At 48.6% G+C, this 13,824-nt stretch overlaps 1 protein-coding gene across 7 annotated transcripts in view; it reads left to right on the top strand.

The window, feature by feature from the left end:
- The window catches only part of CRTC1 (CREB regulated transcription coactivator 1), a 49,154-nt gene that overhangs the window by 15,802 nt on the left and 19,528 nt on the right, over positions 1-13,824 (top strand). For all 7 annotated transcript variants that reach the window (XM_081895606.1, XM_081895604.1, XM_081895608.1 and 4 more), the window contains exon 2: positions 13,627-13,743. In XM_081895606.1, the coding sequence (XP_081751732.1) occupies positions 13,627-13,743 (117 nt within the window). The remainder of the gene's footprint in view (positions 1-13,626; positions 13,744-13,824) is intronic.

Here is a 13,824-nt window from a genome sequence, read left to right as displayed (position 1 = left end):
GATAGTGAGAGGTGTTAGAGTGGAACAGACTCCCTGAGTGTTTCCCTGGATGGTCCTGGCAAAGAGACATCCCAGGCAGCGAGTATCTTCCCTAGGCCTGAAGAATCTCCCCTTGATGTCAAAACCAAGAATGGCTCTTGCAGGCTGGCACTAATAAGCCACAACACCCAGACAAGAAGTGATAGACTGGTAAAATGAATTGGGGTGAAGGTCTTCCAGAAGCCAGGCACCTTTTTCTATCTCCAGTAGTTACTGGTGAGTTGCTTTGCTGTGAGGAAATCGGGGGTGGGAAAGAGAAGGAGGAGCCACTCGCTAGTAAGGATTTGTTAGCAAAGGTTTTCTCCTTTGTTTTGTTTCTGTGATACGCTGATTGCTTTAATTTTGATCGCAAGCCCACCCTGGGAAATGAAGAAATGAAAGGCGTTGTTTTAAAACACGCTAAGATGAGTAGGCTCTAGGGGTGTTGTATCCACCGTTAGTCTTCTTTAGAGTAGATCCTTTGGAATTAATTGGCGTGATTAACCGAGGCCCATTAATTTCAGTAGGCCTACTCAGAGTACAACTTAGTGGTTCCCTTGTGATTGGAGCGTCACGGCTTGTAAGCAGTCGGGGTGAGAGGAAGAGCTGATTTCACTCAGAAATAGCATGCCTCATCGTCCTCACCAGCCTTGCCAGACTGGGCAGAGCCTCCTTGCTCCAGTGCTGCCTGTCCCACCCACCCAGTTTTTGCCCTGCCTCTTCAGGTGTGAGCCACGTGCAAACCTCCTCTATTCTCATGGGTTGCGCCGTCAGCCATGTCAAACATTCAGGGCTTTGTGTGTGATGGAGGAGAGCGCTATCAACAATGGCTGTGCTCTGTCTCCACGGTCAGAGATATTAATGCTTCTGAATGCCTGCTGCTGGAAGCCCCAGGAGAAGAAAGTGTGTCTCTTGTGCTCAGGTCCTGCTTGTGGGTTTCCCATAATTGGCATCTGGTCAGCCACTGTGGGAACAGGATGCTGGACTCGACGGGCCACTGGCCTGATCCAGCAGATGCTCTATCTTCTTAAGTTCTTATGTGAATGTGTTTCCTTCCTTCCCCTTCCTCAACAAATGTCCTCTTAATTGCAGATCTTTTCTATTATTATTATTATTTACTACTACTACAGTACTAAAGAAACAGAAATTAGGAGTCACTGCTAGCCTTGGGAAATGCCATTTTGGGCCTGGAGAGAACTTTTGAATCGGGTTCGTTCCTCCCGTGGCTCAGCTGAGGCTGCCATTCATTTGCATCGGCTTGCTGGCAAACAATGGTGACTGTTTCTATATGGTGCTGAGCAATTTGCAGTCCGAAGCGCAAGGACCTAACATGATGCTGATTGGCAGCTTCTCTCCAACTTTCTAAGCGGCTTTGGGGAATGAATGTGGTCCTGTAACAGCTTTCTAGTAAGCCTTCAAAAGTTGCCAGCCTACAAACATACTTGCTAGTTTGTAGTTTGTTAGAGGGCGGTTTTGTGTGTATTCTGAAGATGCAACCTTCCCCCACCCCACTGGTCCTTGACACCTGATATATATATATATATCTACATCACTATCTATATCAGTGGACCCACCCCATTCTTTTTAATTGTAATTTGTTTTAACTGATTTTAATATTGTCCTTTTAAATTGCTGCGGTCAAGAAATTACAACAACCAGTGGCATAGCGCTGTTTGCCGGTACCTGGGGCAGCTGTGCTTGCACATGCCCCAGATGGGGGCAGAGTGTGTTCGTCCAGCCATTGCCCTCACTGCCGGGTGCAGAGAGTGAAGAGCATCCTCTGCGAGGGCTCGCCTGGCAAGGGCTGGGGAGTCCAGAGGATTTTTTTCATACTCCGTGCTCCCCAACCCCTGCCAGTGGCAGGCAGGTGCTTGAGTGCTGGACATGGCACAGAGGGTGCTGTTTACTCTCTGCTCCCCAGGGTGCAATGGGGATCTTTTTGGGGGTCCCTGGTTCATGCTCCCCCCCTCCATTGTGTATCCAGGGCAACGGCCTTGCTGCCACCTCCCACGCCACGCCACTGACAACAGCAACAGCAACAAAAACAAGTAATTTCTGTGCTGGCTACAGAGAAATGGAAATCCTTGATGGTAAGCTTTGAGATGAAGGCTAGAAGAGGCTAGTTTTTTAAAAAAGAAAAGACTTTACCATGTGAACTGGCAGAAGTGGGGCATCGCACCCTGTCCTCCTTCCACCAACCTACTTGACTTCTTCCATGCTGAGTGCAGAGGATCCTTCCTTCCTCCACCAGCTCCCTCGGTCCCCTGCATGGAATCACCGATTGCCTGTGGCTACCAGGCAACTCAGCCGGGTTACAAAACATCTGTGTCATCGAAGGAAAATATTAACTGTCCCCAGAGTGGACTCTTGCCATGTGCAGCTCACACTGTAAACTGGGCTTGTGTTGATACGGTTTATGTGAAGTCTGGGAAACTCCCCCCCCCCCCAACTTTGGCACAGGCAGATTGAAAGCAACGCCCACCGTGTGGGTGATGGAAATGAAACTTGAGTGGAGGTGCATCTCCGCCAAGGAGGTGAGTGCGTGTAGATACAATTGTCTGTAAAGCCAGCGGAGAACAAAATGTACTTTTAACTGTATGCAAATAGGAGCCTGGCAAGACTTACCTCATTGCAGAGCCTGCAGTTAAGTTATGGGCTGCATCAACATCCGTGTTCTAGAGCTAGATTCTGTGATGCCAAGTGAGCTGACATGCAGAGGCTTTCTTCTTCTTCAAACAGTCCAGAAATAGCAAGTAACAGGTCAACTTTCTCCTAAGTGCTGTGGCTGGCTACTTTCTCCTTGATTGAATTTCTCCTCCCCATAAATCCTTGTAAATGGATCTGCAAGCACAATATTAAAGGGATATTTTGTCCTCTGCAGTCGGGTGGTCTGAGCTAGGCCTTTTGAACTGGCATGTGTATGTGTGTGTTGCTGCCTTGAAATGACTAACTCTTTCACACCACGGTGGCTAAGAACAGTGTTTTGTTGGCAACCAGGAAAGGCAGATTCATTGTTCCAGGAGCCTTATTAATTCCATTGAATCTGCCACTTTTTAATCTGCCGTCCAGGGCAGCTTGCTCAGAGCAAGAAGGCCGCTGCAGCAGCTGTTGGAATATCAATACAGTGGTACCTCAGGTTACATATGCTTCAGGTTACATATGCTTCAGGTTACAGACTCTGCTAACCCAGAAATAGTACCTCGGGTTAAGAACTTTGCTTCAGGATGAGAACAGAAATCGTGCTCTGGTGGTGCGGTGGCAGCAGGGGGCCCCATTAGCTAAAGTGGTGCTTCAGGTTAAGAACAGTTTCAGGTTAAGAACAGACTTCCAGAACAAATTAAGTACTTAAACCGAGGTACCACCGTAGCTGCTGCTGTTGCTATATATCTTTAGCATTATACATTTGCTAACGGAGAGCAGAATTAGCCTTCTGTGGTTGCTTTTATTCCAACCCCAGATGTTTTGGACCACTGTCCGAAAATAAAGAGCTTTTCTCCCTCTCTCATACAGTGCTAGAACTTGGAGCCAGAAAAGTTGAATATTGGAAGATTCAGGACAAGTAACAGAAAGGACTTGGCACGGCACATATCTAAGCTATGAAGCCCACTCCCACGAGATGTGGCAACAGCCATCAATTTAGATAGCATTAAAAGGGGATTACACTCATTCATGGAGGATAAAGCTGTCAGGGTCCACTAGTCACGATGGCTGTATGCTACCTCTGGGAACAAAGCAAGTTGCAGTCCAAAACAGTGTTAGAAACTCAGCTATATAAACTAGGCGCCAAATGGCACCTTAAACCGAGGTTACGGTCACCGCAACAGAATGTGTAATTTGCCCAGGGTTTGGACTAGATGATCCTCGGAGTCCCTTCCAATGCTACAATTCTATGGTTCTGTGATCTTAGCTACATTGCTTGACTGTAGCTTGTTCTTACAACAATTTACTTGTCCCCGTATGCAAGAAGGAGAAGCGTGCACAATGGAAATGGAAATGGCATTAACTATGGACTAAAGCAGAGGTTTTTAAACTGCGGCCTGTGAGATCCATTTGGGTGGCCTGTGGAAAGGCTGCAGCACAGTCAAATATCTCTATACCCAGCCCTGCACTTACTTTCCTTGATGTGATGATGGAGGACTAAGGTGCCCAGCAAGGGGTTCCTGATTTGCGTGGCAACACAGAAGCACAGGACGCGCTACTGTAGCTGCTCATGAGTCAGCTGTCTTGATGGACATGATCAGGTTGGTCAGTCGCCAACCGGGCACCCAGAAATCTCCACGTAGTCGGACTTGCAAAATGTGCCTGAAACCTGGGGAGTTTCAAACACTGATTGGAACATCCCACCCACTCTGGGAGGCCACAGGTAATGAAAGGCCTAGTGGAAAAGCAGCTTTTTGCCTGGTGCCTAAACCTGTGTAATGGGAGGTGAGCCTCCCTGGGGAGAGCATTCCACAAACAGGGAGCCACCGCTGAAATGACCCGCTCTCGTGTTGCCATCTTTGGGACCTCCCTTGGAGAGATCATGTGAAGAAGGGCCTCAGATGATGAGCGCAAGGTTTGGGTCAGTTCCTGTGGGGAGAGGCGGTCCTTGAGGTCCTGGGGTTCTGATCCATATAATGCTTTATAATTCAGTTAGTCCAGAAACCAATTGCATTGCCTTTTGCTTGAACTGGGACCAGGTGTGTTTTTGCAGCCACAGGACCACAGCTCCGTGGGGCTGAGAACAAGCTGTTCTTCTTGGGCAAACCCACTGAATTAAACAGGCTGCCTTAATTGAGCTGTGTGTTTCTTATTTGAGACTCTTAATGTATGGCTCACTAAACGGAGCGTAGCAGTTTAAGTACTCGAGAGTGTATAAAGAGTTCCTGTTTTATGGTGCCTGGCTGCTTGCTCTTCCTTGATCAGTGAGGGAACAGATCAAGCAAACGTGGTGAATGGATTTATCCACCCACCCTGCATGTTACTCTCCAGAAACGAGGCATGGTTAGCAGAGTTAGACGTCTAAATTTGAGTTTCTGACTGGAACTGGAATGACATCTCCAACTGCAGACCTCAAGTTCTCAAAGCTGTATGGCTGATTGCCTAAATTTATCAGATTTATGCCCAGTTTCCAGCCAAGATAGCCTCCCAGTGGTGCAGTATAATTAGAAGGACATAGATGTGAGTTTTCTTTGCATGGTACCTTGGTGATTGGTGCTCGCAGCGCTGGAGCTGCAGGTTGAGAGAGCAGGCTGACTGACGAGTGCTCTAAAATGTGAAAAAAGTTCCTTTACTTGTTCTTTCATACAGTCTTTGGGCCAGTGCTCAAAATCAGCCAGGCACATTTTGCACCTGGCTTTCGGCAACTTGCAACCAAGTGAAGCCTGACATCCCCGCCATCTGGGGATCCTTGAATTTCGACTGTTTTCACACACTAATGCCCAATCCTTTAGAATTCTATCAGTTATATTTTGTCTGCACAATCTGAATGAATTTCTGGAACCAAAATGCTTTCCCCATGCAGTCTGAGCAGCAGCAGTGAACATTGTTATAAAGGTAAAGGTAAAGGTACCCCTGCCCGTACGGGCCAGTCGTGTCCAACTCTAGGGTTGTGGGCCCATCTCACTTAAGAGGCCGTGGGCCAGCGCTGTCCGGAGACACTTCCGGGTCACGTGGCCAGCGTGACGAAGCTGCTCTGGCGAGACAGTACCAGCGCAGCACACGGAAACGCCGTTTACCTTCCCGCTATAAAGCGGTACCTATTTATCTACTTGCACTTAAGCTGCTTTCGAACAGCTAGGTGGGCAGGAGCTGGGACCGAAAGACGGGAGCTCACCCCGCCGTGGGGATTCGAACTGCTGACCATGCAATCGGCAAGCCCTAGGCACTGAGGTTTTACCCACAGCGCCACCCACGTCCCTGAACATTGTTATAGTGAATGGTTATTGCTTTTCTTCACTTCCCTCACTGCGCTGCCCTGCTCAGAGTTATGAAGAATATTCTTGCATTCTGAATGGTCCATGTCACCATGAAGAAAAATAGGTAGGAATGGGCCAATAGATGTGTGGCCTGTCCCTGGATAAAGTTGATTCTTCTTCTTTCAGTTCTCAAAGATCTTAACCTGGCTGAAGGTTGTCATCTGAACTAGCCAGACGTTTAACTAAGAATCATAGTCATTTGAAAAATAAGACTTTAGAGCCGTCTGGCCCCCAAATAGCAACTAGGCATTCTGTTTTGACGACTGCAACCTTGATTTAAGGAATCATTTGGCAACTAGCTCATATATTGGGAGTTTCTAACACTGCTTTGGGCTGCTTCTCATTCAGCCTTCAGAGATTGGAGCAGAGAGTTTCCTGAACAGGCTCATTTCCTGGAAACGGACGCATTTATGGGCGCCTGCACGTATCAGAGCCAGCCTTCCTCCTTTCTTAAGTAATGCAAGAATCCCCTTTGGCAGGCGCTGTCCGTAACCCCACTCCATAGCACCTGCGTGCAGAAGGTCCCCAGCTCCTCTCAGTGAGACCTCTCAGCCTCAGCTGCTGCCCACCAGAGCAGGTAACACTGCTTTAACGTTAGGCAAGGCCCCTTTCCTAGGGGAAAAGCAAGCAACCCAGCAGATGTCAGGGTGGGAAGGGGGAACATTTCCAGGGAGTTTGTTGGCAGAAAGGGGCACCTCCTTTTGTTACCCCTCCCCTAAAAGGTCCTTTCCCACCTTAGCTCTCTTTGGTCACTTGGCATGGCCAGCATCTTCCTACCCCTCCCTGGAGTGCTTCCCTGGCAGCTTTATTTATCTTACACCCATTGGCTGCCAATCAGCACCAGACTGGCATTGGGCACGTCCCTCCCTCCCTCCCTCTCTCTCCTGCTCCCCCCCCTCCACTACCTGCCTGCGCATGCTGCCTTTCTGCCATCCAGCCACTACGCTTTTCCGCGAAGAATGTAAACATTCCCTCCTGTTTGCTTTCTGATTTATCAGGAGCTGTGCCCGGTTACATAACTGCATATTCATGGCTGCAGCTAAAAATAATTTAAAAAAACCACCAGGAACAGAAAAAGCTATTTTTATCCCGCTCGGCAGTGGGCATCTCTTGCTTTTTGTGTGAGTGAGTGTGTGTCTCTCTTTGCATGATGCTTTATTTTGGTCACTCCTTTCATCTCAGGAGTAGGCGTTTAGCTAAATTCATTTATTTCATCTGTCATGGATGCTTGAGTGTTCCTGCATTTCAAGGGGTTGGACTAGATGGCCCTTGGCATCCCTTCCAACTCTACGATAAAATGTACGCTCCACTTGATTGTGGAAAAAAAAAATGCAAAATGCCACCAAGCGGTTTACAAAAAGAGTATGTTGATAAAAAACAATCAGAAGCAACAATTTAAAGCACTGAAAAAAATTAAACAGGGCAATAAGCTAAAATAGATTAAAACACACATCAATATTCGGCATATTGTCTAACCTAAATTGTTTGACTGACTGGCAGTAGTGGGAAATCTTAGGGCCCGGGGGCCAAATGTGCTGCTCCGATCCTCTCTGTATGGCCCTTGGGATTCTCACCATCCCTCTTCTCTGTTCTCCTCGGTCTCTGATGATGCCTCTTGGTTGTCTGGATTGAAGGGATGCATAGACACTTTGGTCTTTTGCACGCTTGGAGTGCAGCCTCAGATGCACAGATAAGAACATGGGTAGGCAAACTAAGGCCCCGGGCCGGCCCAGATCCAGCCCAATCGCCTTATAATCCGGCCCGGGAATCAGGGTGTTTTTACATGAGTAGAATGTGCCCTTTTATTTAAAATGCATCTCTGGTTCATTTGTGGGGCCTGCCTGGTGTTTTTACATGAGTAGAATGTGTGCTTTTATTTAAAATGCATCTCTGGGTTATTTGTGGGGCATAGGAATTCATTCTTACCCCCGCCCCCCCAATATAGTCCGGCCCCCCACAAGTTCTGAGGGACAGTGGACCGGCCCCCTGCTGAAGAAGTTTGCTGACCCCTGGATAAGAGTCTCATGCATTGTTCTGTCCCCTTTTCCTCGGCCCCTGCCTGTCACTGTGATACAGCCCCTTAGATGCTTCTCTCTGAGAGAATGTGGCACACCCCTGCTATCATCTCTCTCTGCGATAGGAGGGCCTGGGACCTTCTCTACGCCTAAGCCCCAGGCCTGAGACCTTCTCTACGCCTAAGCCCCAGCCCCAGATCTTCTCTACGCCTAAGCCTGAAGGCCTGAGATGCAGCCATTTTTTGCTGGAGTCAAGCAGACCTGTGCACACTCCATGCCTGGAGGGGCGCAGTCTGCACTCCTGTCGCAGAAGAGAGCCAGCACTGAGGTAGCGTTTGCAGTGCCAGACTAGGACCTGGGAGATGAGGGTTCAAATCTCCACTCGGCCATGCAGCTCTCTGGGTAATGATCCTCAAGGCTTCTCTCAGCCTAACCTACTTCACAGGGTTGTCGTGTGGGTCAGTGAGGAGGGGGAGGACCATGCACACCACCTGGAGCTCCTTGGATAAAATACCGTATTTTTCGCTCTATAAGACGCACCAAGTTTTTGGAGGAGGAAAACAAGAAAAAAATATTCTGAATCTCAGAAGCCAGAATAGCAAGAGGGATCGCTGTGCAGTGAAGGCAGCAATCCCTCTTGCTGTTCTGGCTTCTGTGATAGCTGCGCAGCCGGCATTCACTCCATAAGACGCACACACATTTCCCCTTACTTTTTAGGAGGGAAAAAGTGAGTCTTATAGAGCAAAAAATACGGTAAGTGATATTTAAATGCAATAAATAACAACAACAGCAATAATAAGAGAGGGAGGCAGTGAATGTGCTCTGCCCCTCCCTAAGTGTTGCAGCAGAACCACCTGTAAGTAGAACCTCCTCCTCCCAAGGCAGTTTACCTCGGGGAAATTGGGCCCCAGCAAAAAGAGAATGCCTTCTTTTCTTGCGAGGCTTCCCCCCACTTTGGCTCTTGGAAGCAGATTGCTGGAGCAGGCCGGCCTGAGCCAGCAACGGGCTGCTGCTCTCATCCGCCTACAGGGTTCTCTGCGCCGCCTAGCCCTCAGCAATGGGCTGTGCGGATCGATGGGGCGGCGGGAGTCTTCTGTTTGCTCTGGGATGGGAAGGTGCGCCACGGCTGCCTCATTAGGTCCAGGGCCCGGCCTGGCAAGAGCAGCGCATCTGCTGATTGATAAAATGTTTCTGGCTCCCGGTCCGTTCCGCCTTGACTTCCAGCGGCCCGTATTGATTACATTTCATTTCTTTTTCTTTTTTTAACTAAGCTGCATTAATAATGTAAAAGCTCTTAGGACGTTTCTAGGCTCTGGGTGTAATTGGCAGGGGGCTGCTGGTCTGTGCGTGTTTGTTTTAATAGAGCTCCTGGTTATGTCTGCTTAAATGGCTTGCTTACAGATCCTGCGTAAAAATGGTCTGCTGATTTCAGCATGTTCCATATGGAAGGGCCGTCGCTCAGCTGCAGAGCGCAAGCTTTGCATGCAAATGGTCCCAGTTCAATCCCTGGCATCTTGCTAAGCAGGGCTGGTTGTTGTTGTTGTTGTTGTTGTTGCTGTTGTTGTTGTTGTTGTTGTTGTTGTTGCTGTTGTTGTTGCTGTTGTTGTTGTTGTTGTTGTTGTTGTTGTTGTTGTTGTTATCCTGCCCTTTACCATAAAGGAGGCAGCTTACAACTCTTTCTTTCTTTCTATTATTATTTGTTAGCCTGCCCTTTACCCTTTGTTGTTTAGTCGTTTAGTCGTGTCCGACTCTTGATGACCCCCTGGATCAGAGCACGCCAGGCACTCCTGTCTTCCACTGCCTCCCGCAGTTTGGTCAAACTCATGTTGATAGCTTCAAGAACACTGTCCAATCATCTCGTCCTCTGTCGTCCCCGTCTCCTTGTGTCCTCCATCTTTCCCAACATCAGGGTCTTTTCATCATGATAATGTTACCAACTGGTCCTATTTTAAGGAGGGGAAGCAAAGTGCTTCCTAAACCTTTTGAGACTTCAGGAATGGTGTTTGTTATTGTGTGGTTTAATTTGTGGATTAAAACCCAAGGCAAACTCAAAAAGACGCTCATATTTTCTTGATCAGATTCTGGAGCAGTGGGTAAAAAGATCCTATTTGGGGACCACAAAGCTAATATGGTAACCATTCTGTGTTCACTGGTTATCTGATATTTATTGGGTGGTTAGTGTGTGAAATCTGTTTTGGACTACAGCTCCCATCAGCCAGCAGGGCCATGTGTCCCCAGGGCTAATGGGAACTGTAGTCTGAGACTTCTGCAAGGCACCAGGAAAGACTGAGCTGTGTTATCACGACCTGTATATATTTGTGTTGCTTTCACCAGATCTGCTGTTTCCAGCTTATATTCGCGTACTGGTGTGTTGAAGCTGATGATGTGTTTAAAAGGGGTTGTGGTGTAAATCTTAATAATGTATAATATCCCCTCCCCTTCCTTTTTTGTCCAGCTAGTCAGGAACTTGGCGTCAGGATTTGGTTGTCCAGAATGGCAATGCTTCTTTCAGCATGGGCTAGTGTTTCCCAAAGTGGGCAGTACCTCCCCTGGGGGGCAGTGGGGTTATCTAGGGGGACCCTAAGAGGCAGGGGGCTCTGTGGGGCGTAAATGCCTATCAGACTTTGAAAAGCTGGAACAAGTTCATCAGTTTTGTTGAATTAATAAAATGAAATAGTTTTGATTGGATATTGAATACATGGGCAATTGATTTTGAATTTTATTGTTTACTTATCTTCCTTAGTGGGTTGTTTCCTTAGCGCAAACTGCTATTCTTAATTATGCTTTGTGTAGGGTAGAGGGTTACTGGAGATGAGTTTGTGGAGCCGAGGGGGTGGGACCCCCCCAAAAAAAAGTTGGGGAACCACGGGAACACACTGAAAATGCCTCCTTGCTCCCGTTCTTCCTGTTCATGCCTGGGTCAGGCCAGAGGTACATGTCTTGACCAGCACCCTCTTTTCCCTGCTCTGCACAATTGGATGCCTCCATGCAGCCCACAGACTCGGGGACCAGAAGGCAGGACTCCCCCTCCTCTTGTTAAATGGGAATTCAGAGTCAAGCTGCCTCAGAAATGTGGCTGTTGCATCTGTACCAGCCCTCATGGCGAGCACATACCCATGGGCATGTGTTCTTTAAATTGGCCTGAGGTTGGCTTGGCTTTTTTTAATAAATACGTAAATCTGCTACTCACTTACCGTATTTTTCGCACCATAGGACGCACCGGACAATAGGACGCACCTTGTTTTAGAGGGGGGAGAACAAGGGAAAAAAATTCTTCTGCTCTCTGCCCAGCGCCCCTTCAGCGAAGCAGCAGGAGGCGCTGCGCAGAGAGTGGGAGAATTTTCCCCCTTTTGTTTTCCCGCTCTAAAACAAGGTGCCGTTTAAGGTGCGTTCAGGCGGCTACCTTGGAAGCCTGGAGAGCGAGAGGGGTCGGTGCGCACCGACCCCTCTCGCTCTCCAGGCTTCAGGTTCCTTTCGACCTGCTCTTTGGGGCTGGCGGGGGAAGCCCACCACCAGCCCCAAAGAGCAGGTCAGGGAGCAGCGGCCATAGGCGCGCGTCACCTCTCCAGCCGGGAGAGGGTCGCGGGGGGCTGCTGTAGCCTCCATAGGCGCGCTAAAGCAGCCCCCCGCGACCCTCTCCCGGCTGGAGAGGTGACGCGCGCCTATGGCAGGAGCCTCCATAGGCGCGCGTCACCTCTCCAGCCGGGAGAGCATGCGCGGGGCTAAAGCAGCCCCCCGCAACCGTCTCCTGGCTGGAGACGCGGGGCTGGGGCGGGGGAAGCCCGAGCTTCCCCCTCCCCCAGAACGGGACCCAGAGCCATGCCGAAGCTGCGCGCAGCTTTGGCATCGCTCTGGGAGCTTGCGGGGCTGAGGGAGGAGGAAGCCCTCCGCCAGCCTCCAAACCATGTCGGGAGACAGCGGGAGGGCGCGCTGCGCCTCTCCCGCTGTCTCCCGAGTTTGCGGGGCTGGCGACGGGGAGGAGCAGGCTTCTCCCCCCGCCACCCTTCTAACCAAGTCGGGGGACAGCGGGATGGTGGCGTTCCGCCTCCCCGCTGTCCCCCGAGCTTGTGGGGCTGGCGGTGGGGCTCTCCTGAAGCCTGGAGAAGAAGAAGAAGAAGAAGAGTTTGGATTTGATATCCCGCCTTTCACTCCCCTTCAGGAGTCTCAAAGCGGCTAACATTCTCCTTTCCCTTCCTCCCCCACAACAAACACTCTGTGAGGTGAGTGGGGCTGAGAGACTTCAGAGAAGTGTGACTAGCCCAAGGTCACCCAGCAGCTGCATGTGGAGGAGCGGAGACTCGAACCCGGTTCCCCAGATTACGAGACTACCGTTCTGTCAGTGCGCACCGACCCCTCTCGCTCTCCAGCTTCAGCAAAGCCTGCATTCGCACCATAGGACGCACACACATTTCCCCTTCATTCTTGGAGGGCAAAAAGTGCGTCCTATGGTGCGAAAAATACGGTATTTAACATAGTTTATATGCCACTTGATTGCAATAAGATGTTTACAAGATTCCTTTTTTTTTTAAATAATCTTTATTAATTTTAAAAAAAGGTTACATTAAATAAACAAGAAAACATACAACACACAAAGAAAAAGAAAAAGAAGAAGAAATTCACCTCTTCACACTTATTTTCGATGACTTCTTTTCAGAACTTCCCCACGTCTCCTCCTATTGTTTTCTAACTCCAGTTTATTTGTTCTAGCAGGTTTTTCCCCTGAACATCCTGTACCTTATTTTATTAAAATTACTTAACCCTAATTTAATTAGATTCATTTTAGTTATAAAATTATACTTTAGTTCATCATTGTGCTTTAATTAGCGTATATCCCTTAACCCTCTATATAAAAATGAAAGAACAGACAAAAATATGAGCATAGATCTGAAACAAGAAAAAAGATACCTTTCCTAAAAATTGCCCCCATTTCCCTCCCACGGATTCCCCATTCTTATAATGCTAATCTTTATTCTATAAAAAATAAAAAGAAAAGAAAAAATTTCAAACCCCCTTCGGACTGTTAAATCCCCCCCTTCTCCCCCCGGTTTCAATCCTTAATCAAAGTACATTTAGTCCATCTTTTTAACCTGGTGATCTCACGTCCAAGATGTTTACAAGATTCCAAAGCAAAGAAATGCAGTCACTTCCAGAAAGTACAGCTAGTGGGTACCTGCTATATTTCAACGGGCATCCTATTCCACAGGGCAGGAGCAGCAACACTAAATGCCCTGCTGCAAGTTAGTATGGAGCGGGCTTCTCAGACCTTTGGAGCACACGGGAGAAGCTTTCCGGCAGTCCTCAGTGATCTACTGCTTGTGTAAGAGACAAGACAGTCTCTCAAGCAATCTGGTCTTTCAGTTGTGTAGGGTCTTGAGCATCAACACATTGAACTTGGCTCAGAGGCAGCCAGTGCGAGCAGAGCATTACAAGCAATCTAGCCTTCATTCTGCACCAGTTGCATCCTCTGAACTAATCCCAAAGGTAAATCTATTGCAGAAATCCAACTGTGAGGTTAGTTGGGTACAACCTTGCCAGGTGCTTGGGTTCCATATCTCCTCCTGGCCAGCCCAGGATTGTTCCTTCTCCACCTGGAACCTGCACAGCTTAATTAATCTTCCTCTTTCTCTGTTTTCCAGCTACAGCTACAGAAAAACCAGTATTTGCAGTTGGGCCAGACCCGTGGCCAGTACTATGGAGGATCCCTGCCAAATGTCAATCAGATTGGGAGCAGTGCTATGGACCTGCCTTTCCAGGTGAGGGTTGCCCTTTCTGCCTGATAGCATCGCCAGATATTTCTCTTAATTTCTTTTTCCCCTCCGTCTAAAAAGCAGTAT

This window comes from Podarcis melisellensis, assembly GCF_964234715.1.
Source record: "Podarcis melisellensis genome assembly, chromosome: 18".
NCBI classification, from domain to species: Eukaryota; Metazoa; Chordata; class Lepidosauria; order Squamata; family Lacertidae; genus Podarcis; species Podarcis melisellensis.
The sequence above is the reverse complement of the archived record's forward strand: the minus strand, read 5'-3'. Positions and strand labels throughout refer to the sequence as shown.